The sequence below is a fragment of the Gasterosteus aculeatus genome, chromosome 3 (assembly GCF_964276395.1).
Source record: "Gasterosteus aculeatus chromosome 3, fGasAcu3.hap1.1, whole genome shotgun sequence".
Taxonomy (NCBI): domain Eukaryota; kingdom Metazoa; phylum Chordata; class Actinopteri; order Perciformes; family Gasterosteidae; genus Gasterosteus; species Gasterosteus aculeatus.
This window is the reverse complement of record NC_135690.1, coordinates 13703694-13731036: the sequence shown is the minus strand read 5'-3', so window position 1 is coordinate 13731036 and position 27343 is coordinate 13703694. Positions and strand designations below refer to the sequence as shown.

Below are 27343 nucleotides of genomic sequence, written 5' to 3'. Positions count from 1 at the left end.
ATCCTGAGCCCTCTTGTACTCATAACTCCTCCAGCAGTAAAAAGCCAGTGATTGATTCAGTTCATCACACACTGAACATTGTCCATATTAGAGCTGCATGACTGATGATTGTACTCACTGGCTGCTGGCCAGCGATGACAGAGCCAATTACACCTGAAAACGAGCCAGTGGCCCTCCTTAACCTGGGCAAATGAAGGTCTGGGGCTAATAAAGTGAGTGAATTGGAAAGGCCATCTGCTGCTGCTGCGCCTCCACCACTTACCCCTCATAAGCATGTGGTCTTCAAGGACGCTCCAAAAAAAAGTTGAATATTCTCAAAGCTAATTATAGAATGGACTAACGTAGGGCAATGCTTTAATTAAACTTGAGTCACCTTGCCACTCCAATTTATTGAAATATATATATATATATATATATATATATATATATATATATATATATAATTTGAAGGAGGAGGGAGAAGTTACACAGTAGGAACATGATAATAATACAAATTGCAGTTAAACTTCGGGGGAATATGAATATGCTGCAGAAAATCCCTACAGCCATGTTGCTTTGATTTAGTTAGGTAGAAACATGTAAGAGTGTGATAACGATTTCAGGACATGTTTTTTTTTTCCAACCAGTATGTAAAAAGTTTTTATTTTTATTAAGTAGAAGAACCCAAAGAAACAGAAACAATTTCCTTTCCACAATTTAAAAAAATAAATAAAAAATGAAAACCACAACTTCCAGGCAAGCTGTTTTTAGGAGGAACGGATTTATTTTCAAAAACTTCTGTCATCCATAGCTGTGCACCAGATGCAATGAATACAAATGATCTATAATAATAGCCACACTTTTTACCGCGCTGATAGTAAAAATATGACGTTTTTGGTCCACTATGAACAGAATACAGAATTCAAAATGCATTGTATCATGTACAACAGATGACAAACATTATATGCATACAACACTGAATAAATTACATTTCAGTTAAATTTACAAACAAAGCGAAATAAGTTAAAGAATAAGTTGTTTCTCTCTCTGCCAGCTCCGTGGCTCTTCCCACTTGCACAATGCACATAAACAGAAAAAACATTCCAACAAAAGAGCGCGTTTCGTGGGTGATCGGATGGACAACACAACTGTATTTTTATGTACAATACATTAGATTAGGAATACAATATCCTTACTTTCCAGAGAGGAAAGCAGCTACAAGGGGAATTACAGATTTCCCTTTCCAGGTGATCTTGATCAGGTTGTCTGGACAATGTTCCTAGCCTGCAGTTACATCAGGAGTGACATGTTCTAATGAGGCGAACAAGCAAAAAAAAAACAAGTTTGCAAAACTCTTCCTCTGCTCTCAGTCACTTCAGTCATCGCTTTCCCTAAACGATGAATACACCTTCTTGATCAAGAAGGTTTTGCTGGCATCTGTCCTTCCCTCTTGTACTTTGGGCTCCCCTTTTCCCCAACTTGAAGGAAAGAGATTACAAGACAGACAGCAGTGATAATTAACATTATTTATATTTACAGTACATTTCTGTAGAAAAGGTAAGCTGCTTTAAGATGAAAAACAGAGGAGGGATATGGGCTGCAAACACCATTAAAGTAATGGTATACCTGCAGCCACTGAGATATCCACCGTGGGACAAGCAGTTTATTATGCGATCATCTTAATGACCGAGCGGCCTGAAAAAATATTTCCATTTTCGGGCACTCAAGGACAGCCGGGAGGAAATGCCAGCCAAGAGGCAAATTAAATCACAAAGCTATTTGTTCACACAAAAGAAAACCAGGAGATCTAATTGTCCTCAGATGCAAAGTGCGGACGAGACAGCTCCGCATCTCTGCGGCTGCTCAGGCGCTCATAACTGCAGAGAAGCAGTTTAGCTCACGCGACCAGACGGAGAGAATGACGGACCATCTAAGGATGTTTCTCCCTTCGGCTTAAAGTGGAAAATAAGCCGAAAATCTTCTGCATTGCAGCCGATGACTGCTGGACATCGAAAAAGGGGATTCTGTGGTGACTGTGTTTTAAGTCTTTTCACAAAATGAAATGCTAGGTAAATAGAATAGATACATTATAAGAGATTACACACCGACCTTACTCAGTTGTCAATGTCCGATATGTGGTTTTCTATCTGCGATAAAAAGAAAAACATCAGTGAGATAAACATTCATTTTAATAACTGACTTTAAGCTGCACTTGGGGAGGAGCAACTGGGTTTCCAGATAGTGTCCAATATTATATGACATTTTTAGAACGGTTTTATTGCCATATGTCAGATCTTGCATGACCAGGGAGACATTCAGTCATTGATAAGCAGCTTTGGCGTCTCATTCTTTTTATTGAGTTGCAGGAAAAACATATTTTTGTCACCGCTGTGGAGACTGTAAATGTCTACTTGACCAGCTCACCAGCTCGCCGGTGTCTTCGTCCTCATAGTCATCGTCACCGCCGTCAGTCATCTCCCCCGCCTCAACCTCGGCTGCCCCCCCCACCTCCTGTCCACCAGAATGGTGCGCTGCGTCACCATGGAGACACTCACACGTCTCCCCTTGTTTCCTCTGCACGTCTGTGAGACGAGAGACTGGCCGTTAACGTCACAGCGAAATCAACGTTTCGAACTTCCGCCTTGATGTACATGTTACTTCACGAACAGAAGGATTTTTTTCAGACAACCCACTTTATTTTCCTTTGACGTCGCCGTCTGTGTGTCTTTCATCTCCACATCTACACGTGTGCGCGCGCTGTGGAATCTTACCGCCGTCAGGGCGATGTTGCCTCTCAATCCTCTCCAGCCTCCCGAGCAGCGAGTCGATCTTGGTCTTGATCTGTGACAGCTCCTTCTTGATCGTTAGCAGCTGGTCCGTCTTCACTGGGAGCATTCATTAGTAAAGTTTAAAAGCATAATTAATGTGATGTTTGACGAGGAGACGGACGCGGCTACGGCAGCTTCTGCGCTGCTCAAGCAAGTTTCAGCTGCCGAGATTGCTGACAGAAATGTAGCAGAGGCACATATTGGAAAAGGGTGATTCAAATGGAAGTTTTATTACATGCAGTGCAAAGGTTACTGTCGAACAGAAAAGGAAAGTTAAGGTTTTTCCTATAATGATAATACAGTCTATTCTTAACGAATACTTTGACATTTTTTTAAATGTGTTTATTCCATTCAGTTCCCAAAAGACAGAGCCAGTTTCAAATCGTTGTGCTAAGCTAAGCTAACCGGCTGCAGCTTTGCAGACAGACATGAATGTTGCCAGATGACGTCACACTCATTTGCATATTAGGGACATAATCAATTTGTAATTTAGTAACGTTTTGTGGTTGTTTCGGTGTGAGAGATAGAAAGTTAATAAGTTCTATCTAACTACAATATCTTTATTAATGGAAAGCTATTTATATATTTATAAAAAAGTAAAGGATTTGCAAGACGTTATTATAGAAACTCATTACAACTGAACTCCCACAGATAATGGCTACATTACCAATATTTTGTGATATTTTACTGACCAAATGATTTATCAACAAATAAAAAATGAATTGATAAATAAAACCGATTAAAATCCTGTCCGATTGCCCTGCCGGAGTTTTCGGATCAGTGGAACCACTTTGGTGAGGACATTCTTATAACAACCTAAAAATGATTCAAACTAACTGCATGACCAAAATTGTAATAAACCTGAATTTCCCTTTAAACGGAGCAGAAAAAAAGTGACAAGGAGAACATACGTTTAGGGTGTGTTGTGGAAGAGCCGACATTAAGCGCTCGGGACGAGGAAGAGGAGGAGGAGGAGGAGGAGGAACAGGCCCTGACTGGAAAGGAGGATTTGGCTCTGCGTGTGGACGGGACGACCAGCCGCGAACGTTTGATGGGGATCACAGCGCGGGTCGGGGGCGCCACGCGGCCGTGGTACTCAAAGAGTCTGAAGACACATGAGAAATAAAAACACTAAAAGATGTAACAAGAGGCTGTTCAGTGCAGGAAACTCTTCTATGCAACGGCGAGAACTGGTTCTGGATTTATGAACAGAAAAGTGCAGTTGTTTTTTTCCACCATGTTATCTAGATGCTGTTACTCCAGCAACAGGAAACATTTACAAAGCCCCTAACAGGAAAGCTGTGAGAGAGGTCTGAATGATAGAGGTGCATATTGAACGCCACGGCCATTCAATCAAGTCTTGCTCCCACTTGCCGACAACACATTAAATTGCCAAAATAGCAATAATGAAACACTCATCAGGGGCACTGCAAAGTAGAGGAAGTAAACATACCAATACATTCTCTGAATGAACAGCCTGGGGACTATCTGACAGTCAGTGCACACCAATGCGGATAAAAGCATTGTTAGTAATTTCAAGGGAAATTAATATAAACCTCCCAATATGACATTATGCCTATGGTAATGTGGTTCCTTTGCTTTGCATTGATATGGGACCATTCTGTTAAAAAACGCATCGTAATAGAAGCAGCGGTCTCTGAAAAGAGTAAAAAGGAGGTTTGAGAGTTAAGGTGCAAAATACCAGGAGAAAAAGAGATTGAATAAACAACGTGGGGAGGAAAGTGACCATTTCGATACAACAGAGATATAACCTTTGACATACCTGCTGTAGAAATCATCTCTGTAGTAGTCATAGTCAAACTCGTAGCCACTGTGAAGACACAACAAGAGTGAGTTTCCACTTAAATGTATTCTTGTAATATTAGAGACATGCGCTTCACACAGACCTGTAGAGGGACGACAGAGGCCTCTTGGAGGCCATCTTAGGCCTGTATGGTTTTGGCTCACCTGCCATGTTAATATCTGCAAACAGAAAAAGAATTGTTGGCATCATGTGACCCAGCGCCTTATAATATCATTTTTAAAAATGGAGCGAAAATCTCACTATGACGAGATTAAGTTGAATAAAAAGGTAAAACTTCAGTCCACCAGTCATTTTTCAAGCGTGTTAAGGCCTGTTTTTGGTTAAAAATGTGTGTTTTTAAAGTCCCCTGAAATGCGTCAGAGCACTTCTGTGACTCTCGCACGCGGCTCGACGTGATTGACGGCCCCTTCGATCTGCCAAGAGCCCCGCTGCGCCGAAACCGACTGGTACCGCCGCCTTCAGTCTGTCGGCTTCGGCTCAAACTCCGTGAGTGCCACTCAGGGTCGTACACAAAAACAAACAAGTAATAAAGACCAAATTCCCGTGTGCACAAACAGAGGCGCACACACACACACACACACACACACACACACACACACACACACACACACACACTTGTCTGATGGGAAGAACTTCCCTTGACAGCTTCAAAAAGTTGCACAATAAAACATCAGCTTTGCCTCCTCTGCTTCGGGATCACGCAGCAGCCACTTTCATGACAGCAGCTCAAGTCAAGTCATTTCACACAGTGTCTTAGTCTTAGACCCCCCCCCCCCCTCCCACTCCGCTGTCCCCCACACTGGTGGAGATCATATTTATTCTCCCGTTGCATTGTTAAATGGATCCTACAACACAATGACTGCAGATTAACCATTGTGTTGCGTTCGGAGCCCGGACTTTGCCTTCCTCTCTGTTTCGCTTTATTCCCTCCTTTTCCTCGCTCGCCCTCCCTAATGGACTAATGAATCCGGGGACGTTAGCAGCCGCTCTCTGGTGCACAGGGACTTGTGCATCATTATCATTAGGCTCCGGGAAGACGCGAGGAATGCTGCACATCGTTAAGTGCGCTCTCTCGTCTCTGGTCCCCTGCTGGGGTCGTTAAAGGGAGAGCGAGGCTCTGAAAAGCGCTCTCTAAAGGAACGACGGCAACCACCCACCCGACAGAGACGCACTGAGCCTCTGATTGATTACGCTCATTATATTAATCATACACAAAAATGAAACAAATGTGTGTGAGGCTGTGTGTGACTGACAGACTTAATTGTATTTGTATCCATTAAAAACTTAAGGCCTGGAGACGGAGGAGAGAGAGGCTGTGTTGCTAAGCAATAGCCAGTTAGGAGTTGACTGATACTGCAAACTGCATGCAGCATCACATTAGGGGGGGAAATAAAAGAGTCTTTCTGCTGAAGCCGCCATGAGCGAGTTGGACGCTGCACGCGGAGACATTTTAAAAAAAAAACAAAAAGACACTGGCCAACCTCTAGACTTGTGGGACTATAATTCTGAAAAGGAGTATTTCCTTAGAGGTTGCTGTAGTCGCAGAGATGTAGCTCAGATGTAGCGTTGGGTTCAGCCTTTCGGCCGTCACCATCTTGTTTTTTGTGCAGCATATAAGCGACACAAAAACACATAAACCAAAGATGGACCAGGAAATCCTAAAGGTTACACAGAGATTATACTTAATATATATAAAATTACATAGTATTCCAGCCGTATTTTCACATGAGGCTCACACTCAAAAGGTCAGAGAAGCCTCCCATCATCTTATAGAAGATGGAAGCTTTAAATCGTGGCCTTTACCGGACCCATTTTTAAATGAGCGTTTTCTTTGGGAAAGAAAGCTGAGTTCTGTCCGTCCGCACCGGGCAGCCTGACTCTGTTTGGCTTCATTCATATTAATGAAGCAGTGCTCAATTACCTTTGAGTGTTTTTCCCAGTTATAAATAGAGGCCTCGCCTCAGCTCGCCCTTGAGCTCTTGGGTCTCCGGAGACGTGGACGAGTCATTACAACCATTCCGGCGCAGACACGACTTGAAGTCAGTCCACTAGGAAGAGCTTAGATTAAAAAGGAAAAACTCATCTGAATAACTATTTAGCCCTTACGGTGCTTTTATTTAGCTGACCTATCGCGTAGTGGCAATTTTCCTCTCAGCTGGGATGATCAACATGGCTAACAATACATTCCTAACTTATATAGCCGGAGGACGGCGGTGGTTCATATTAAACAAGCGCCTACTCTCCGTCTAATTAAGGCGGCAGAGGTGATCCATGTGGAAGTACAGCCTGAGGAAAGTAATGGGCGAATTCATTTCATGACAGCGAAACGCAGGTCTTTGGCAGGCGAGGCGTCGCTCCTGGCACGGGAACAACGCGACCCTCTGCTGCGACGCCAGAGCAGGTGAGCGGTGTTTGATTAACAGAACAACCGGGCACCTGCGTGAATACAAACGAGCGACAGGGAGAGATTCCTGCGTGACAGCGGCTGCAGATTCAATCTACGCTGCTCTGCTCTGCTCGCTCTCTCTCTCACGCGCCACCGTAAATCTGACGAGGACGACTTGAACAATCTCCGAGCTCGACTAAAAGGGCACCGGGCGTTTTAATAGGAAGGCGAAGAAGTCCCCTCCCTTGCAGGGTTTCCCATCGGGCCTTATTTCACAAAAGAAATGTGTGAAGTGGTTGAGGATGAAAGACTATTTTTTTGATCCTGTCTGAATTATCTCAGGCATGATACAAATTGTCTTTTAAATTGTATAATATGGGGGTTGGATATGAACAGGGTAGAATTATATTTTCCCACAAATTATTGACTACATACATTTACCAAATTAAGGTCCAACTCTGATGTGCTGATCGAGGGTTTATTACGTCCTGACTCATTGCACTAATCGGCATGAAGACCTCGAATGCTGTTGTTAATGTTGTAAGGGCCACGCGTGGATTAATTACTCTCCTTCCTAAATGAATTCCTCGCTCTTTGCCCTTTCGCCCTCTGTAGGGAAACGGTCACTCGGCACCCCGTGAATGTGGTGGCCAGCTCCTGAGCTCCGGAGGATCTAATAGAATCATTTTCATTAGACCTGCTGAGCCGTGGTCCATTAAGAAGAGCCTGATGTGCGGTTGCTAAATGTTCGGGTTGACTGTGCTCAAAATACTGCGTTGGGAATAAAACATTCCCACTAATGCGCGAATGTTGTTCAGAGCGGAGTGTTTTCACATCTCCTCTGCGTCCCGCACGGCGCTGTAGCCTGAGCTGCAAGATCATTTAGCCTTTCATCTGTCCTGGGCTGTCAATACTTTTTTTTTTTTTGTGTGTCTCATGATGCAACTACGTGGCTCTGAAATGCAACCCTTTGAAACATTTGGAGGCCAGCAGGTGCATCTCTTTCGCCTCGACACACGCCGTCGAATCAGTGCGAGCAGCTGGGGGCTGAGCGGCAGCTGCCACCTGCTCGAAAGCCACTTGTGCGTCCGCTCTGATTCAGGAGTCGCCCGTCGAAGCGCCGAGGAGCAGTCGTGTTGAGACACCGGAGGAACGCGACGGTGAGGTAATCAGTCACTTAGTCGAGCGACTGAAAAACAATGCAAACATAAGAGGAAGGCCAAAGGGTTGGAAAAACAAGGTACTGCTGCTCGAAATAGATGTTTAGCAGAGGCTCCTCCAATCTCGATCTTTCAGTAGTTTGTAAATTAGACAAATCAAGGACATTGGGGACATTTCAATAAAGTTTTCTCCCATTTTATTCATCACATGATTGATTTATTAATTGGGGAAATAATCATCAGACTAATTGGCCTTTGTTCCCAGGAGCCATTTAGTCAGGCAACGGTAGCAAAAAGCACACGTGTAAATACTAGAGATGAACGACTGCTTTAGTTTGAAGGTCCTGATGGAGTGTACGAGGAACGATGACCTGCGATGAGTCAGCATTCTTGCACTTCCTGTTCCCTCGTCTCCAAGTCGACGGGTTTAGATCCCTGAAATAAGGTTGTCTCGGGTATAACATGTTCTAACCTTTTGTTTTACAAACCAAACACGGATAACTTCTTGTGATTTCTTAAGCTTTTCTGTCTTAAAGGAGGCAGTTGTTGACAGGTGACTAAATTACACTCAACCATTATGCTGACTGGTCTTAATCTCAAGCTTTGTCCTCTGCGGATTGCATTCGCTCTTCAAAAGTCATAAATGTGGCATTCATTCATGAAGACGATCTCGCTGTACAAAGCGTTCAAGTCTAATTCGTTATTTATTGCCACACGGTTTAATTCTAATCCCAAATTCAATGGAAAAATCCCATTATCTTTTTGTGTAGGGAACCAGAGTGATTTAAAAATGATTCATCCCTGCATCACTGTCACGGTTCTTAGCTTATTAGTTTCTGTCAAAATGTCAGCATTGAATAAATCTTTTTTATTTAATAATAACAATAATTGTTGCAGCATTAACCTTATACATCTAAAGAAATATGAAAAAAAGGTTAAGTGCAAAAGACACCGGTATAAATAACGTATTCTGATCATGAATCAGTAAATCTAGATGTTAACATATGAGGTATAAATTATTCATTCAACCGCAAATCTGCCAACAATGCAGGAATATTTCCACCAACCTCTTATGCACACGAGCGCTCACCTGGAGCCCCCACGCGCAACCAACCACTGCAGCTCCTGCACATTGCTCAAAGGCACTTCAGCAGTAAACACGCTGTGAACAGGACAACGCCACCACTCTATCAAGTCTGCTGTCACCAAGCAGATTCAAATATATGTTGTGGGCCTAATGCAGCAACATATGTTGCTTCTGATCAAGTCAATGGCAACAATTTGCATTTCACACAATTCCTACAAAGATATCACAATAATGGACAAAAGGGGATTATCTTTTCTAAATTGGTAGCCATACAGTGTATTTTAACATCAAACATGGATTACATCCGTAGAATCTTAAAATGTATATGAAATTGCTGACACATGAGGAGCAGATTTCAATCATGATGTACTCTTTGATCTCTTTAAGTAGGAGTAGCAATACCACATTGGAAATGAGAAAGTTACATTAATACATGAGAAAGCAACGAGCAGCAAGTTGTGCCTAAATTATCAAAGGTTAAAGTACCAATAAGGAACAATGTCTTCATTACCACAAATAAAATAGTTATATTAAAACGTATATATTCAATGTATTAAATATTGTTCTAATAACGTTTTCGGTCAGATACATACACTGCATATAAAAAGTACACGATTATTAGCCCCAAAGATGAAAATGAAAATATAAGTATTATTTCAAATGTGTACAATATTTTACCAATTCTCATTAACTCCAGCGACATTTAAGTGTCCTTCGATAAGGAGTGCGCGGCCTCGTACTCACATCTCAGGTTGCGGCGCCCGCCTTTGTACATGTTCACGTCTGAACGGGGACACACGCGTGATGTCGCTGCTGTGGACGAGCGGACTTTCGCTTCTCCTGCTAAAAAGAGAAGCCAGACTGCGCGCGCCCCTTCGGCAACAACACGCGCCGCGGAGCCGCTTCGGACCAAACCATTTGTCGAACTATTCCAGGGGGAGCTCTGGCATCACAATTATTCCTCCTCTCTCCAAAGAAAGCAGTCAAAATAATGTAATTTACTTATTTTTGTTTGTGTGAAGTATAAATAGCGCAGTGAGGAAATTACAAAAAACTTATGATGTGATATTTCAGACGATTGGACTCACAAAATGTCCTTTCCCCCCCTTAAATGCAGAATGAATGTGACCAGAAAAAAGCAATTTAAAGTGAAGGAAGCAAATCAGGAAACATATGAAGACTCCACGCTACAACAGATTGTTTATTTTGGTATGGTCCATCAGCCAGGACTATAGCCCATAGTCCCTAGCCAACAAGGCATTCACCGCCCACTTTAAACATGTAATTAAACACTAGAAGGTCTTGGAAATGTGGTTTCAACTAACTGGGATTTGTCAAATTCGATGTGTTCAGTGACAATTTACCTTTTCAAATAATTGTTTGATGTGTCAACATATAGTGGGAATGGCTCTCACAAGTTACCATCGTGTCTTACATTGTAAAATATCTTGGTTGATACAACCAACAGTCCAAACCTATAAAGTACTCATTTCTATTGAATACTAAGAAAAATAATCATGGATTCATTGAATAATTTTCACCCAGTTAACTGCTTTAATCATGCTCTTTTTTAAATTGTAGAACGTAAAATCCCCTCAGGTTTATATATATGTTGCCAACCCGTTTGTTGACTGCTCTACAGTTGGTAGATCACATTTTGAGTGCAGCATATCTGAAGAATGTATTGACCTTAACTTAACCTGATTGAGCCACCTTGGACCTCATTTTTTATCTAATTATATTATACAGTATATACAAATATTTTCTTTTTTACAAAACCCATTTTTCACTGGCTTTCTACATTACACTGGTTTTCTAGTACATTATTAGTATTTCTCATGTCATATGACAATCGATTTCAAAAAAGAAAAAAGGGAAAATGTGGGTATTTGATGATTGGAAAATTAAGAAAAAATAGTCTTGCCTCATGATTCACAGACTTACACAGAATCGAACACACATTGAAAACTTTATCAAAGGATGAATCCTGTTTGATATTTAAGATTCATCCTATAAAATACAACCTGCATCTTGCCCCATTTTAAACAAGACCTCGCTGTTAAAACCATTTCTTTCAGTTGGAATGATTCATCAGCCGTCTACCATCCCTCTCTTTCTTAAATGTAATTTCAAGTGGATGGACTTGAGAGACGCACTGAATGAGCACCTGGGGCTCCGCCTACTGATTCCCCCGTTCTGCTCTAGATGTAATTGTAATATCTAATTACACTGACGAGGGGTTTGCAGCTGTCTCGCCTGACGTATTAGTTAGTTAGGCTACTTAGTATGGAAAAAGCAGTCAAACACTAAAATGCAGCTTTTCACAGCATGAAATGAGTCATGAATGAAAAACTGTGGTTGGATATTCTATTCTGAGTTCGGCTACTGAGAATAGGAATGAATTGTACAAGATGTCCTCATGTCCTCGTTTTGGTGGCGTCGTCCTCAATGATATTCTTTCAGCACCATCTAGTGTTCATGCAGATGGGAAAGTCATGGACGCATGAATTGTGAAGCCTGAAACAGCTGCACGGTACACAGCATTACATATTCATATTTCAGAGTAAACGTGGTGACTTTGAGATAACCATTAATTGCTTAATATACAATAATAAAGTTAACATTAACACCTTTTGTTGTTTTCCTTCACGTTCACACAGAGAGGGAAGAGTCGGTCCTCTTCACAGAGTTCAGCACGTGGCAATGCCATGTTTCTACATTTCCAAGCTTTACGACCTTTCTTTTTTAGGAATTCATGACAGGACTGATCAAGTTGACGTTGCAGATACAGCTGTATTATGGTGTTCTGCGGCTTTTCAACCACACAGAGGCGCCCAAAGACCAGCGGACACACGTGAAAGCTCTCACACAGTCAGACAGGAGGAGCTTCAGCATCTTGCAGCGGTTAAATCTACTCGAGCAGAGGACTTTCTGGTAACTCCCGCTGCATAAAGCGTGCTCAGGGTATTACAGGTTTGAAACGGACCCTGTAACCCCCCCTCCTCCTCCCACCGCCATTAGTCACACCTTCACACATCTGTCTCTTCCCTGCGTGGGATTTAATAAAAGAGAAGAAAATGTAAAGAATTGATCTATTGTGCATGGCTGCGCCCTCCCACCTGGCAATATATTTTAAAACCTGAATCAAATCTAAAGCTCATGTTTAAAAGATGATGAGGGAAGAGTTAAGTTTCACGGGGGTGGCGCAATAAAGGCAAATGACATGATTTCCAAAGCAGAGAGTGAGGTTAGCGGGGGCTCCTTTGGTGTACCTCAGACACTGCTTTGCTAATATACTGAATGCATGTGTGTGCATGTGTGTCCCCGGGCGCTCAGTGTTTGCAGAGACACTATGAAGTGCAGTCGGTGCAGCAGCAATTTGCAAAGGAACGCTTCACTCTTATTGCTGTCTGAAGCCTTTATTGACGAGACATACATTCACCTGAGGTCTTGTCAGCCTAACGCTCTTTCCTATCTCTCAGGAAACTATTCGTAAAATCTAGTAAAACCCTGCAGTGGTTTGTCAGTGTGCATAACAAAGAGAGGAGCTCCTTTGAGCGGATGCATCAATGCAGACAGGACGAGTCAGACGGTACATGCATTTGTTTTGACAGCGGGGGGAACTGCTTTGGGGGCAAAAAGTACTGAGGTTTTTAGAAATGTCTCAAATGTTTTCAGTCAGCAATCAGGTTTGAAAAATTGACATATTTTGTGATCAATGGTCCTCTCGTAGCCCAAATGTATGATGTTGACATGCTAGCTGTTTCCCCCTGCTTCCATTCTTTATGCTAAGCTAAGCTAATTGAATCCTCACTCTAGCTCCAAACAGAGTTATGAGTAGTATTGGTTTATCTTCTAAATCTTGACAAGAAATACAAAAATCGCTCTTTCAAAGGATTGATGTCAACTATATTTTTCATTGTCATTTATTATAATTACTAATAATAATTGTCAAAGCTACCCAGAAAACAATTGAATTAGGTTTAGTTTCACAAAAGGTGTCAGTCATAAAGGTCTTAGGGAGTAAAATAAATAAAATGGAATAAAATAGTTCTTAACACAAATCATTTTACAGTAAATTGCAGTAAACACAGCTGCACCTTGGTGTTTTACCACAGGCCATGTCTCATTTCACAGCCCAGAAATGCATGAAACTGTCTGGAGGTGGAATTACAGACGTGACCCTGCAGCGCCGTCATTCGTTTTTAATGAGAGAGGAGGTTTCAGAGGACTTTACTCCTTCACGTACGAGGCTTTGACCCGATCCATAAGCAATATAAGGAAGAAGGGATCCACTCGATGTCCATGAGGACCAGGATTTGAATGTTTCCCCCTTGTTGCTGTCGGTCTGACTGACCAGCTGACCTGTACTTTCAAGCTCAACCCAAATGTTCTGCGTCTTAGCTTCTTCACACCAGCTGTACCTTTAGAGTTATTTTTAAGGTTTTACTGATCAAATTGTAATCACAGGATGTTTGTCCATAAATACCATGAACCAGATGGCAACTTCAGGTATTAATGATTAGAAATAATGAAAGGATTTCAAACACACTAAACACGTTCATTTTGGAAAATATAGCTATTAACTACCATAATAATAAATGTTGCAATCTAAAAAACGAAAACTTTTCAACATTTGGTTTCACTTTTAATCATTGGACGTATTTTCGCTCAAAGGTGTTCCAACGATAAACGAAGAAGAAAAGGGAATCCTTCCACAGGCCAGTGCTGCACGCACCACGTTATGCAGTGTCGGTCTCTCTCATGTAAAATAAACACACATGCTTCAATCAGACTTCATCCACATTTGAAACGGCGTTACCTAGGGACTGTCCCGCGACGACCCTGGTGTTCTCCCCGGCCACGGCTGCCCTGGCGTTCCTCTCACTGGCGTACTGGACGAAGGCGTAGCCTTTGTGCGCCGAGCAGCCCACAATTTTGCCGTATTTGCCGAAGATGGCTTCGATGTCGCCCTTGGTCACCACGGCCGTGTTCAGGTTTCCAATGAAGACGCGGGAGTTGAGGGAGCGCGGGTCATTCTTGTTGGTCACGTTGCTGGTCTGGGTCTTCCCAGTCATCCTAGTCCTGCAGCCTGCTGGGAGACACAGTTGCACACTGCTCAGGAAGCCGGGAATGTTAGACGATGACAGCGTTCTAAGGGCTGAGAAAACAACATATTTGTTTTCATAAAGCCATTTAAATTGAAAACAAGAATGCTTTGATACCAGTGCATTATGTAAGGCACGCTTACTTACATTCTCAGTTATTCCAAAACTAACGTCTGGGATTCTTTTTTAGGTAATCATTTGGTCCATAGAAAGTCCTGACGTCTTCAAATAAGAGCTGCGACCTCCGATCAATTCATTTATTCACACATTCTTTGACTTTATCTTGATTAAGAAATTGAAGTCTAAGGAAAGTCTTGCTTTTTTCTGACCAATCATTCAAAACACAAAGATGTTCAGTTAATTGTATTAGAAATCCAAGGCCAAGCAGATAATGGGATTTTTTTGGTCATTAATCAAAACAGTTTTAATAAAAACAGCTTCTACTTGATTGTTCTACATGTTGGTGAAGCGCTAAGTTGCACGTTTTTTTTCCTAAACAACAATTTAAAAGCCCATGAAATGTCATTTCTAACAAAGGAATGGTTAATGGTTAATAATTCTGAAGGAAGGACCAGTGAAAACCAAAACAAAACAAGACTTCAATGGTTACTCAATTATTTAAAAAGATGTACATTATTTTTCTCAGTTAATCTATCCTTCGATTGTTGGTCATCCAGCTGTTCTCTACATCCTAAGACCAACATGTGAAGGTCTGAGATCTTTCTGCAGAAGGCAAGAGTAACGTTATTAAACATGTGAATCCGACAATTCTCGCTGTATGTGAGAACTCTGTGTTCCCATGTTTGACAAAAGCTAGAAGCCACAAACAAGATTCTTCACTCGCCATATTAGAGAAGGACAAGAAAACCCTAAATGATGTTGTGAAAATCTGCTCCAAGATGATTGGAGTCCTTTTGTATGAGAAACAACGTGGCCCGAAAAGCAAAAGGAATTATCTGCCAACCTGACCTTGTTCTGTCCACTGACCTCAGTGTGATGCCCTCAAGCGTCACAGGAGGAGGAGAACAAACTAAGTCCTTCGTTCTGTCCGCTAATTTAACAGAGAGAAAAAGAAAGGATGAGTACTTTTGTAAGATATCATAAGAACCGTTGTATGAGGATTCATGGTTGTACCCTGTCAGGTTTAATGTCTCCCTCCTCTAAACCTCTCAAATGGTTTATTATTATACTATACTATTTTTATGGGTAGAGAGGTAAAATTATCCAACGTAAAAATAAAAATAAGTTGTTAATTTCACAATTCGGTCAGATTTGTCTTGTGACCCTTTGGAGGGGCCCGAGCCTTATGTTCGTAACCAGTTTCCTGAACTATCAAATATTAAATTGTATTAAAGAATAATCATAAATGACCTACTATATAAATTGATAACATGGATAAAGTAATGTCAGGACTTTACCATTGTTGTATTTAAATTTTACTTAAGTAAAGAGAATACTGTTGGTTTCTGAAGTCTTCTTGCATAATTAATCATTGTATCAACAACACATTTCAACCTTATTTATTCCCAAACCAGGTTAACAGAGAGAAGTAAAAAAGCATTGAGCTGCACACAAACAATTACAACCTCCCTGCAGCGTTTGTTCCCACAATGCTACAAACCTCTGGGGGGGACCAGGAAGTGTTGCCATGGTGATACATTAAGTACGTCCACTCGGAGAAGACACAAGTACCTCTCAGGTTGTTGCTTCTTAAGAGTTCCCTATTGGTGGTAATTTATGAGCCTGTATCTTTCCATAATGAGGCTTTTAGCACCAGATTGGGCTCTACACATATTAGCATAACGAAAGAAGCTCACCTCATAATAAGTAAGGCTATGCGACGTCTATGAATTTAAGCAATGAGTTGATAAATTAATCAAATTAAAATCAATATCCTACCTACCTTGTTATATTATGATGATGAATTAATTCTCTCTGAGTCCAAATAACAAATTAGCCGCTAGTTATTCTCTTGATTAAATTGTTTTCTCAGAAAACGCTAGTTAAAAATTACTATCATGTCAAATATGTCTTATTTTGTTATACTTGTGCTACTCAGAGAATTGAGCAACAATCCAAAAAACCCCAAATTCACCCTTTAGTTAGATTAAAGAAATCATCACAACAGCTTTCTGATGATAAAATAGTCATTGACAAATGAAATAATGTCCATTCCAGTTGGATCATACGACATGCAGCTAAAAGGCAGACTATTCATCCATGCATTTCAATGTGTGCATTGGGTATGAATCCAAATCAGCACGAGAAAGGATGGAGAAATTATATGTACATTTCTCTAAAAATGTATCTCACACATCCTGACACACAGAAATACACAAACACATACAAACACCAGTACTTCAGGCAGTGAGGAACTCCTCCCATCACTGTCTTCCCCGTCGTACCTGCTCACTTCTATTCCTAAACCACGCGTAACCCTTTGCTCCTCGCAGAATGGAGGATAATTTGACACTGCTGGTCGCATTAAGTGGCGATGTCATCTGGAGTTAATCACCTTAAATATCAAAACGGGGGTCTATAAAGAGTGTCAATCCAATCAAATCCTATCCAACCCTTCTCTACCTTTGGACAAACCTCACAGCTCTGACGCCCTACATAACCAGCTGAGTGACTGATGGGAAGTGCACTGAATGGAAAATGGGAAATGCACAGAGGTGCAGCCGTTAGGCGGTTGATTCATCTAGAAAGAGCACATTTCTAAACAGATTTAATATCCAAAATTGGGATTTTCCTAATTTAATACCATTTAGCGCGGTAATATTGCCAAATAAAAGCATTGGATTTCTGTTAGTTAAACACAAGGTAAAATGTTGAATGAACTGTGTTTGGTTAGAAAGACAATTAGCGATAAGAATAAAAGAAAAAAGTGATCACATATTAGTTGAAACAGTTGAAAGCAGAGAAATGTATCTGACACCTGCAGTAGAGTCACTGCTTTATTAGCAAATACACTATTATATATTACGCTTACATATTTTTCCATTAGATTAAAACTGAACTAACAGCATTGAGTAAAGGAAAAAACACACTGTGTAAATCTACTAAGATTTTAGCACTCATAAAGGTGTTGTGCGACTGTTGTTCATTTGGATTTGCTGTTTAAACTGTTGCTAAACTCTTGTTCCATAAAACAAATGTGACTTTTCCTTTTTTTTATTGAGCCCCTGTAACGTCAAGCCAATGGTGTTTCAAGACATTGGGGAAACAGGTTGAAAGGTTGAACATGTTAATTAGTGGGTTTTGGAAGAGTCTGTTTCCAATCGTGTCAAACTTCCTTCTGGACAAAATGTAAATTAAATTAAATCTGTAAATCTCACAACTACAGGACATCCGTGTATCTCTTTCTCCATGTGCGTCGCCTCGCACAATTTTGTTTGGAAATATACCTACATTATTCAAAATGGCAAAAAACAAACAAGACTCTTTTAAAATGTTTATGAGCCTGGAAATGTGCCAAGCCAGAAAACACACTCCTGCACGACAGGAATACAGAGAGTTGTTTGGATTCATGCTGGCGCGCGTAACGCTCCAGAAAGAACGCTGGATAACTCCTCCATGCATCAGTGAGGCTGTGAACGCATCCCGACTTACATGCTTTTGCACGCAGCGGCCTTTTGTTTTGCCTGTAAAGCGTCTTTAAAGTGTCTTATAACCGTAAAGCGAGTGCTTGAAAGTGATTTTTTTTGTTTTAATCTCCAGGGCTTCCTGCCGTGACGCAGAGGCCCCGAGATTAAGCGTTTCATGGACCTCCTTCGGGTCCCTTCAGAGACTGAATTCTCCGGAGATAAAGAAGCGAGGATCAGGTGAAGGTTCCTCTCTCCTCATTCTAGGCGACGCGTGTGTGAGGGATGCATTCAGGCCACGCTCACTGCGCGCCGATCGGATGTTGCATTGCAGTATTTCATCTTTAGTGAGCAGCTCACCTGAACCCCAACAGAGGAGAATGCTTTGCGTTTGGACACGTTAGTCTCGACTTTGAGTTCCTTTCTTGGGAAACAATGACCAGGATGAAGCATGTGTCATTTTTTTCTTTTTGTGCCATTATTTTGAATGGCAGCCAAACACATTACAACAGGAAATATGTGGACTGAAATCCAATTAGATTTTTAAATTGAGAAACTACACTGCAGTTTAAGTACGGGTTATTTTCTTTCTTTCTGCTGTTATGCGAGAACATATGGAGCATAAAATGTGAAGATTTATGAAAATGCTGGTGTGAATATAATGAAAGCTGAAAAAAGTGATCTATCATTGACAGAGCCTCGGGAGATTTAACAGCCAGAATAATGATTGTAGCTGACCTGACTGCTAGACCTCAGTTTAATACTCAGTTTTAAACAACGAAAAGAACCTTCATTAGAAAGAATGTAGAAAGACAAAATAATATTCTCACGGTAATCACAAAACATCAGTTAACTATGAGGACTGGAGGGTCAGACTGCACCATGACTAAGTAGTATTTTATCACAGAACTTAATGAATTAAACATTTGTCAGGCTGGTGAAAATAGGCCATAAAAACAGCATTGTATGGATCCGCATTAACATGCAGTGCCAATTATTTGCCATCCTGCAGAGAGGAGGGAAGATTGATGCCACTCCTCAAAGTGTCAACAACAGGCACTGCAGGCTAAGATGAACTAAGCTAAGCTAAACTAACCGTCCCGTGGCTTCATGTTTAATCATTATTTAAATAATACGCCTTTTTCTTTAGTCACAGCCAAACACAATACAAACATTTGTGTAATAGCAAAACTATTGGATTGAGAAATATTTGTCTTTCGCCATTGACAAAAGTAAATAGTTCTGTATACCAAATCGTGGTCTTTTTGTTTGTATTAAAAAAATAAAATGGATTTTTCAGTAAAGTGTCCCCGACTTTTAAATACAGCCTAAACGTATAAACTATACATTTATAGTTTATACTTCTTCTTTATACTGCTACTGAACTGCTGCCTTGAATAATAGAAAAGCTGTATTGAGTCCTAAAACCGCTCAATGCACAACATGCTTAATCACACAATATTAAATTAAAATGAGGGGTGAAAATGAGAGTCAAATTCTATTATGACTGAATGAAATCTAATCACAGAACATAACGAGTTTAATTCAGACACACCCGCTATAATAAAAAAAAGAGCAGCTTTGTACGCGTTTTTTAATGTTAACATGAGGTGTGTGTGTGTGTGTAATAACAATGCTGTGTGGGAACCGATGAGCTTTTTAATAACACTTTCTCGCCCTCGTTCATTTTATCCCTGCTCCCCTTCTGCCATAAATTACTCAACTAATGCTCCAACAGAAGCAGCTATTGCTGAATCATTCAAGGCCTCAATTAGCAATTAAGGGCTAAATGAATAGAGGTCCTTTCTGGGCCATTCTGCTCCCAGCACACAGGAGCCCAGTGGAATCTAATCTCTCCTTTAGGACTTGTACAGTAAATAACCAGCCAGCTCTGCAGAGCAGATAGAGAATAGCTGGCTATTGCCCACATTTAATGAGGCAGCTTTGAGCCCTGTTTACTGTACTATGTACCTGGAATCTTAACCAGGACGGATGGCTGGCAAAGCGCTACCCTGATATTTTTCCTCTCGGTTCTTACACCCCATTACCTTCGGCATTACACCTGCCTCCGGTTGGATTTGGAGCAGAAGGAAATGCCAAACAAAAGGAAAGAGATGCAGAAAGCAGAGCGGGAAATGAAAGCGGTTGAGATGGAAGGAGGGAACTTTAAAAAGAATGAATAAGAAAAAAGACATTTGCAATGCCGAGCTTAGAACCTGGACCAGCATTTTAAAGATAAAAAGGCAGGCAGACATCATGAAGTCGGTGGGTAGCTTATAAATAATTACTTTGAGTGTGTCTTTTCGTAGTACTAACTTGTTTTATTTATATATTTTCATACCTTTAATGAAGTGGGAGGCAAGGCTTCACATGGAAAACGCCACAGGTACACACTCATACGGAGCTCCTGGGAAGAAAAGAAACTCCATTCCACCGCCCCCCCCCCCCCCCCCCTTTTCTTCCCTCTTCCGGTGAATTTACGGAGGCTCAGTAGAGCAGAGGGACTGGAGGTAGATGATCACCTACTGAAAATGAGTTGCACCATAATCTGATCCGAGCAACGTAAAGCCTCGACCAGCCACGACAGCAGGGAGATAAAAGCACCATGTGACCCGCGCGCTGCGATGGGATGAAGCCGTATCTCTGGAAGACATTTTATCTTTCATCTTTCAATAATAGAAACGCCGAATGTCTCTGTAATCGGGGCATTTGTGCGTCCTTTCATTACAGATCACACAACCTGATCGTCGAGGTCGGTGTGAGTAATATGTACAACTTCTAACCGTTTGCACCGTCAGCTTTTGTAAGCAGCCGCGGGAGCGATCGGGTGGCTTTCGTGGCAAATGTTGCTCTAATGATCCCACAAGCTCTTGTGGTTTTAGGGGAATTTTTTTCACCCTGTTTTCTTGCTCCCATCAGCCTTGACCAACTATTTGAATTCAGAGATTCTTTACTGCATCACTGCAGGCCTCTGCCTTCTGAGTGGGCTCAACAGTTTGCTTCTTACTTCATTCACAGACTTTTTCTGTGAAAAATGTCAGAGGATTACGCCCACGTCAATTATCGAAGGAAAAGTGTGAGAAAAAGACTCCTCTTGCAGTGGTTGGAGGGGTCCGCGGCCACACTCGAGGGGATATGAACACACGCCACGCTTTCCCTCATCTCTTGGCACGGACATATTTCTCCACTTCCTTAATTCTTCTCTTGTGCGACTACCAAATATAGCTTTCGCTCCACTGAGCTCCAGTAACTGGGTTACTAGATCTGTGAGTAATTAGCTCTGTGAGGCTGTGGAGTGAGGCTCGTGAAGTCATATCGGGGTAATGCAGGGTGAGAGGTTACAGCCAAAAGAGGGGAAGAGGCTGCCACACATGTGGAGGATCCTTGAAACAGGCTGCAGGCTTCATCCAATGAATCAAATAAATGCAGCTGAGTGAGATATGTATGAAATGGAGCTTCTTCCCTGAATGCTGTGAAACTCTGAACTGATCATAATTTCATTCCAGGAATAATTTGCAATTTAAATGGAGGAAATGGTTCCGGTTTGCTATTGAACATGACAAGTTGGCAATTTTTTCAGTTTTAAGTATAGAGGAACACGCATTTTTCAGACACATAATAGTGAATACACGCCACATCCAAGCTGGTAGAATATAACATGCAGTGTGAAAGGAAAGACCTACTGGCTCCCTAATTTCTATATTTGTTCACAGGTGTTATCATAACCGGTACACGTCATAAAACATGCAAGTAAACCAACAAAGTGTAAACGTGTCTCTCGATACTCTCCAACTCCCTGCGCCTGTCTGAAGCCCACAAAATCTTCCCAGACAGGGAATAAAAAGGTCAGTTTGTTGGGGACTAAAGTTTCACTTTAACAGCGCTCTCCTGGGAGCAAGTCCTGTGTTTGTCTCATCTCTCAAGCCCTCTCCCCAATCGCATGTCTTGCACTTCATCCTCGCTGATACACCATCCAACGTTCAACAACGGCAGCTCTTATGCAACCTCAGGTTCGTAACCCTTTCCCGCTGGGATACGGCAAACCCTCAACCCTGTCCTGTTGGGACTTTTTTATTCTAGGCCTCGTTTTTTACTACTCATGCCGCTAACTTGTTGTTTTAGTTTTCACAAACGCAGCGGGTAGTGTTGAAGTGCAACAACTGTCCCGGGCACAGACATACTTGTCCCTTAGTAAGAAACTGACTGTGTCCTCGGCAGTCGCCCTGATCAGAGCTGGTAGTCTATTGGTTGTTGGCACAGGAAATACTCTAAATATCACCCACATACCAATTTGTAATCTTAATACAAGTATGTGGACTCAACTTCTCGAATCATGACTCCTATTATTTTTAATAAGAGTCAATATGTGCATGTGCCCCCTGGTCAGACAGAGTATTTAGTAAACCAATCGTCTCAGCCTGCATGGAAGGATTTAAAATTGGTCAACTCTGACAATATTATGCAAAACAATCCTTGTGGAATTATAATAGAACTTGTATGCACAATGTAAGTCTTTATGTTATTTTGTTTGGCAACAATACAAATACCAGTTGTTCATGTTCATTCTTGTTTACATCGTTCCCCGTTTTCCAAGTGTAAAATATACAGGGACTTGTTCGGAGAGACTATTATCCCATCCGGGGTGAAACCCCTTTTACAGCCATCTGAATGGGGAGGCAAGAGCCTGAAATAGCTCAGAATAAGACGTGCAATGCAGAGGGCAAAGGTGACTGAATGGAGACACTTTCCTTCCAGGCGAGAATCAGCTCGCTCCAGCTGCTCGTGTAATAAAGTGTTGGCAGCTGTCCGTGGTGCTGAAATCAACCACCATCTCTGTGAATGGGTAATGAAAAAGCGGCGCTGTGCTAAATGCTGGTGCTGCTCGGGCTAATGACACGAGTCATGCCGAGCATCAGGTGCGCGCAACTGCTGCTTTCTTCCAGTGGCTGAAAAGACAGACTCCGTATTTAAAAAAACATGTGTTGAATATGACTAATGCAGGAATGGGACACGGCGTACGGATGCATGAATAGGGAATGTAACAGGCCGCAGTGGGCATTTCCACATGCATAATGACGCACAGAACTGTTCTTTGTTAAATGGGTGTCGTATATTATATGTGTGTGCCTGGGTTTCGTGAATTTTAACCCGTGGGAAACACACTCTTTCACGCGGGCACACATGAGCACACTACACCGTTCCTTGTTTTTATCTGACTCGCTCATCTGTCTTTCTCTTTGGTTATCTCTCGCATGCAGGTACGTAAAAAGGAGAAGCGGTCCCTCTCTGGGGCTTCAAAGCCGCAGCCGCACTTAAACGTTTTATTCCATCCGTGTCTCTGAGAAGATGGGACTCCACAGGCGCGTGTCCTCGAAGCTGCCCACGTGCTACACCTGCCAGGGGTCAGTGATCGTCCGCAGCCTACACGGGTGCATGAGAGACAGGCCTCGACTGGCCCGAGACGATTACCTCCCGGACCAGAAATGACGTGCAAAACTTCCCTACCTGCTTGCCCCTCAAGAGAAGTGCTCTCGGTGATTCGGCGCACACAGACTAGCTATTCCAGAGCCGGCCTCCCACTCGGTCCCCAGTGAGAGATAAGTATTGTTTGCGTAGCAGCACATTTCATGCTCGGCTTCCCCCACCTGTTCCCTGACCTGCGAAGTCTGATGCAAAGCTTGTTGAATTCCTTCACCTGCATCTCGCCAGGATGATTAAAAAGGCATTTTTTGTCTCTAGATGTTTTGAAAATATGCATTTTAAGCAGAACGAGATTATATATTTTATTTTATGGAGACAACAAAGCGTAGAGTCACTTTACTTTTGAACTGTTAATTGCAGCAGAATGAAGTGGATTTCTGGCAGCGTGTCGAGGTCAAACTCCCGATCAAATCTATCATTACGATTTGCATAATAAACTGCTGCAACCGTTTTGCGTGTGTTGGCCTCAAGGAGCCAGTCCAACCGTCTCCCAAGTTCCCAAGCTTGTCTGTTGTGTGTGAGTGGTTTCCAGTTGTTTGGCCGTGAGGTCTGTGTGTGAAGCGAGAAGCCGGAGCTGTGTTATGGTTCAAGTTGTTGTTGCTTCTCCTGTGTGTTACGCAGCAGTCATTTGCATGCAGACACTTATTTTACATTTCGTCCAAATTGAAAGGCAACATCCTGCATTCTGTGATGTTTATTAGAAGAAATCACATTGTATTGGTCCTCAAAAGAAACAGGAACTTTTTTTTTAGGATGAAAAATGTCTTTAATCGTGGCATGCTGTTAGATTTGCGTGTCTGGTGGGATTTGAAGACTCACGTACTGTTTTAAAAATCTAAAACCATTTGACAGCTCAATTAGAATCCGACTCTGTCCGAGATATCCGTTTTGCAAAACAAAAAGTTTCTTCGTTAAGGCTGCACAAAGAAGTACGGAGAAAACACCAAAACAAACTCCAGCAGAGCGACATGTCTCACCAATTAGAAAAGCAAAATCCTCACAGGTGAAAATCAAAACAGTTATGCAGACGTGCAGCCTCCAACACCCCGAGAAGCACCGCAAGATCAGAGGAGAGCAGCGAAGGCAAGATCACACCAAAACAAGCCATGATGGAGAAGAAAAAGCGGGAAAAGGTGGCGAATATACCAGAGAGAGCTCGTGCAGAAGAGAGGGAGCAGGTGGAGGAAGCGGGGTGGGTGTGTGTGGGTATCAAGAGCGTCCGCAAAGCACGTAGAGCTATTTCTCAATAGCAACACTCAGCATCCGAGATGTAAACCAGTGCATGCACGAACCCCCCCCCACCCCCGTCCGCCCCACCACTCCCCCGTGTCGGAATCACCAAGTCAAGAAAGCAAGAAAGAGAGGAATAGAAAAAAAAAATACGCTTAAGAAAATGTCAGTGGAAAATGTACTCACCGAGCGGGAGTAAAAAGGGCTCAATTAAAAATAAATTGGGCGTATAGTCGGACTGCTGGTGTGCAGGCTTGTGTGCAACGAGGCTCTGCGTCCCTATTGCGCTCTCTATCGATGCCGGTGGCGGAGTCACGTGACTCGGGATTGGCCAGAGTTTTTGAATCGGCGAAGCCCCCCCCCCCTTGTACTTGTGATGGATATAAATCATCTCTTGTAATGTCATTGAGTTTTAAGCAGGGATTTGAGTTTCTCAAAATAAGGGTCCGGGTGCGGCCATGGGTCACTAACGGGCTCCCAGGGACGGTTTCTATGGCTTTGGCTTTGTTTCCTCAATCGTTCACCCTTAACTTAGGCGGGAAAAGATTTAAAGAGTCATACATGTAAAGTAAAATACATTGAAATAATAAATACAGGTTATTCTAGAAAAAATATATCTTTATCACCAAATTATGTTCAATTGATCGGACTTTGATTGACTCTGATCTTTTTTTTTTAAATTAATCAAATTGCAATTACTCTATATGTTTAACAGCTGGCTTTTTTCTTCAACTGATCAGATTCAAATAAACGAAATTGCCTGTTTATCAATTATTTGCGCCCTCTAGAAAAAACTTTTCTGAAGTGATATTACTTTAGTTTACGTGTGTAGGAATTCTTATTTAAGTCAACACAACCTTCAAAGTTGTCCCCTCCTCTTCCTTCGGGCTCAACAACAACAACAGGTAAACAACAAGTTAACAGCCAGTGACCACCCGCACGCTGTAGGTGGTCCCCTTGTTACATTGGAGTTTTTCCATCTCCATGGGCATTTTCACCATGCAGTTCTTAGTTTAAAGCTCAGGCAAAGCTAATACCCATTAAAGTGTAATGCGTTACAAAATATCACCTCATCACACTGACTCACTAATAACATAACATAACATTGTTATAGTATATTTAAGTGTTTTAAACTTAAACCCGAGCAAGATCTCACATAGACTTTGGGGTACTTCACGCAGAACGTCAAAATCTGTGTCCTGCGGTGTATTCGCATCTCCAAAACGTATAAGGCTCAAACCTGGCTTGTCATCATGTTTCATTTTCATCGCTCTCTGCAAGGTCGACAGATCCAGGGTTTCTCCCCATTCCCCGAGGAAACAGGAGCGGTCATGCCGACAAGAACAGAGGCGTCTGCTGCTGCTGCAGCGCCTGGCGCTCATACGAGCGAAGGGTCTGAATGGATCAATGGCTTCTCAAGGGGCCCATAGAGACAGACAGATTTGAAGGGGCACGATTCCTACCTTTACATTATAAGGATAGAGGAGGATGAGCGGAATCTGGTTGGACCACCCAATATGTTAAAAGGCTGTTTAAAATGGTTAAATGGTTATAGGCAACTGAGTTGAGGTGCCCGTCAAGAAGCAGGTAAAGAGTTTTTGGTGAAAAAATCCACCTGCCGCAATACAAAACAACCCGACGAGAGCCAGAAAACAAAAACACGCTAAAAGATGCTAAAATGTTCTTCATATTATCCAAAAAGTAGTTGTAATTACATCTGCTTTAATGTTGCAGACAGGTGATCATTAGTTTGCGCTGACATACAAACAGCTGGAGCAACTTGATCCAGAACTTTCAAAAACAAGCAAGAAAAAAGAATGAACCTAAATAATATCGCTATAACATGAACACATAAGAATATTCCCGGGACTGTCACTGCCAAGAAACACTGTATCTGTCCATCTCCATCCCCTTTCCTCCAGCCCACTGCGCATGGTGATTACCTGGCCGGCATCCCCAGCTCCCGGGGAATAGTCCGACAGAACCTGGCACGTGGCTCCTCTCAGCGAGTACGCACCCGGCTCACACCACCTCGGCCTCTCAGACAAAGTGTGCGAATGAGTCCTTTCTTGTAGCACCTGATTTATTCTGTGTCTCGGGTTGTGTGTCGTGTGTCTGCACTCAGCTGTAATTACAGCGTGGAACAGGACACGTAATGGAACGTTAATGGCAAAGGGACTGATGGCTGGCCTTAAATGTCCCCTTTTCAAACCAGAGTAGTGCATTAGCAGCAGAGATTCGCTGTCCTCACGCTGATTGGAGCTATTAAATTCCATTTAGGACATGTGGAAAAGCGGTAGTGAATGCGGTAGTGAATGCGGTAGTGAATGCTGAGTGGTGTGTGTATGTAAACCAATGCTGTCAGTATTATTCAAGGTTCTCTAGGGGAAATAAAACAACTTTAAGCATTTATTTGCAATCAATTCCTTTTCTCACAGAAGTCCTGACTTTCCTGAATTTCCTTAGATGTGCTGTGCTCCTGTGTGAAACTAAAACCCTTGACGTTGTTGAAGCTCACATTCCCCCTGAGCTGCTTGTGATGTCAGCCCTCATGGCGTGCAGAGCCGGCATCAAAACCATAATTACATCAGATTTAAAAAGCTCATCTGTCCCCCCAGGCAAATACAAACTAAAGTTTTTGGATTTAAAAATTATGTAGGTAAAGGGTGAAATAT

The 27343-nt window shown here is 42.1% G+C and overlaps 1 protein-coding gene across 4 annotated transcripts; it reads right to left on the bottom strand.

The window, feature by feature from the left end:
• Window positions 1–741: 741 nt before the first annotated feature.
• On the bottom strand, window positions 742–24967 carry LOC120816373 (RNA-binding Raly-like protein). 4 transcript variants are annotated; one of them, XM_040171925.2, is made up of 10 exons: window positions 24855–24967; window positions 15361–15424; window positions 14088–14357; window positions 4715–4790; window positions 4591–4638; window positions 3719–3912; window positions 2751–2864; window positions 2404–2561; window positions 2089–2126; window positions 742–1457 (listed from the first exon to the last, which is right to left on the bottom strand). In XM_040171925.2, the coding sequence occupies exons 3-9, from the start codon at window positions 14341–14343 to the stop codon at window positions 2094–2096; spliced, it is 879 nt and encodes a 292-aa protein (XP_040027859.1). In that variant the 5' UTR covers window positions 14344–14357; window positions 15361–15424; window positions 24855–24967; the 3' UTR covers window positions 742–1457; window positions 2089–2093. The 4 variants fall into 4 exon arrangements, with proteins under 4 accessions (XP_040027859.1, XP_077955625.1, XP_040027857.1 ...); XM_078099499.1 differs by having other exon boundaries at window positions 2094–2126; window positions 24855–24957; XM_040171923.2 differs by lacking the exon at window positions 15361–15424.
• Between the last annotated feature and the right edge of the window lie 2376 nt (window positions 24968–27343).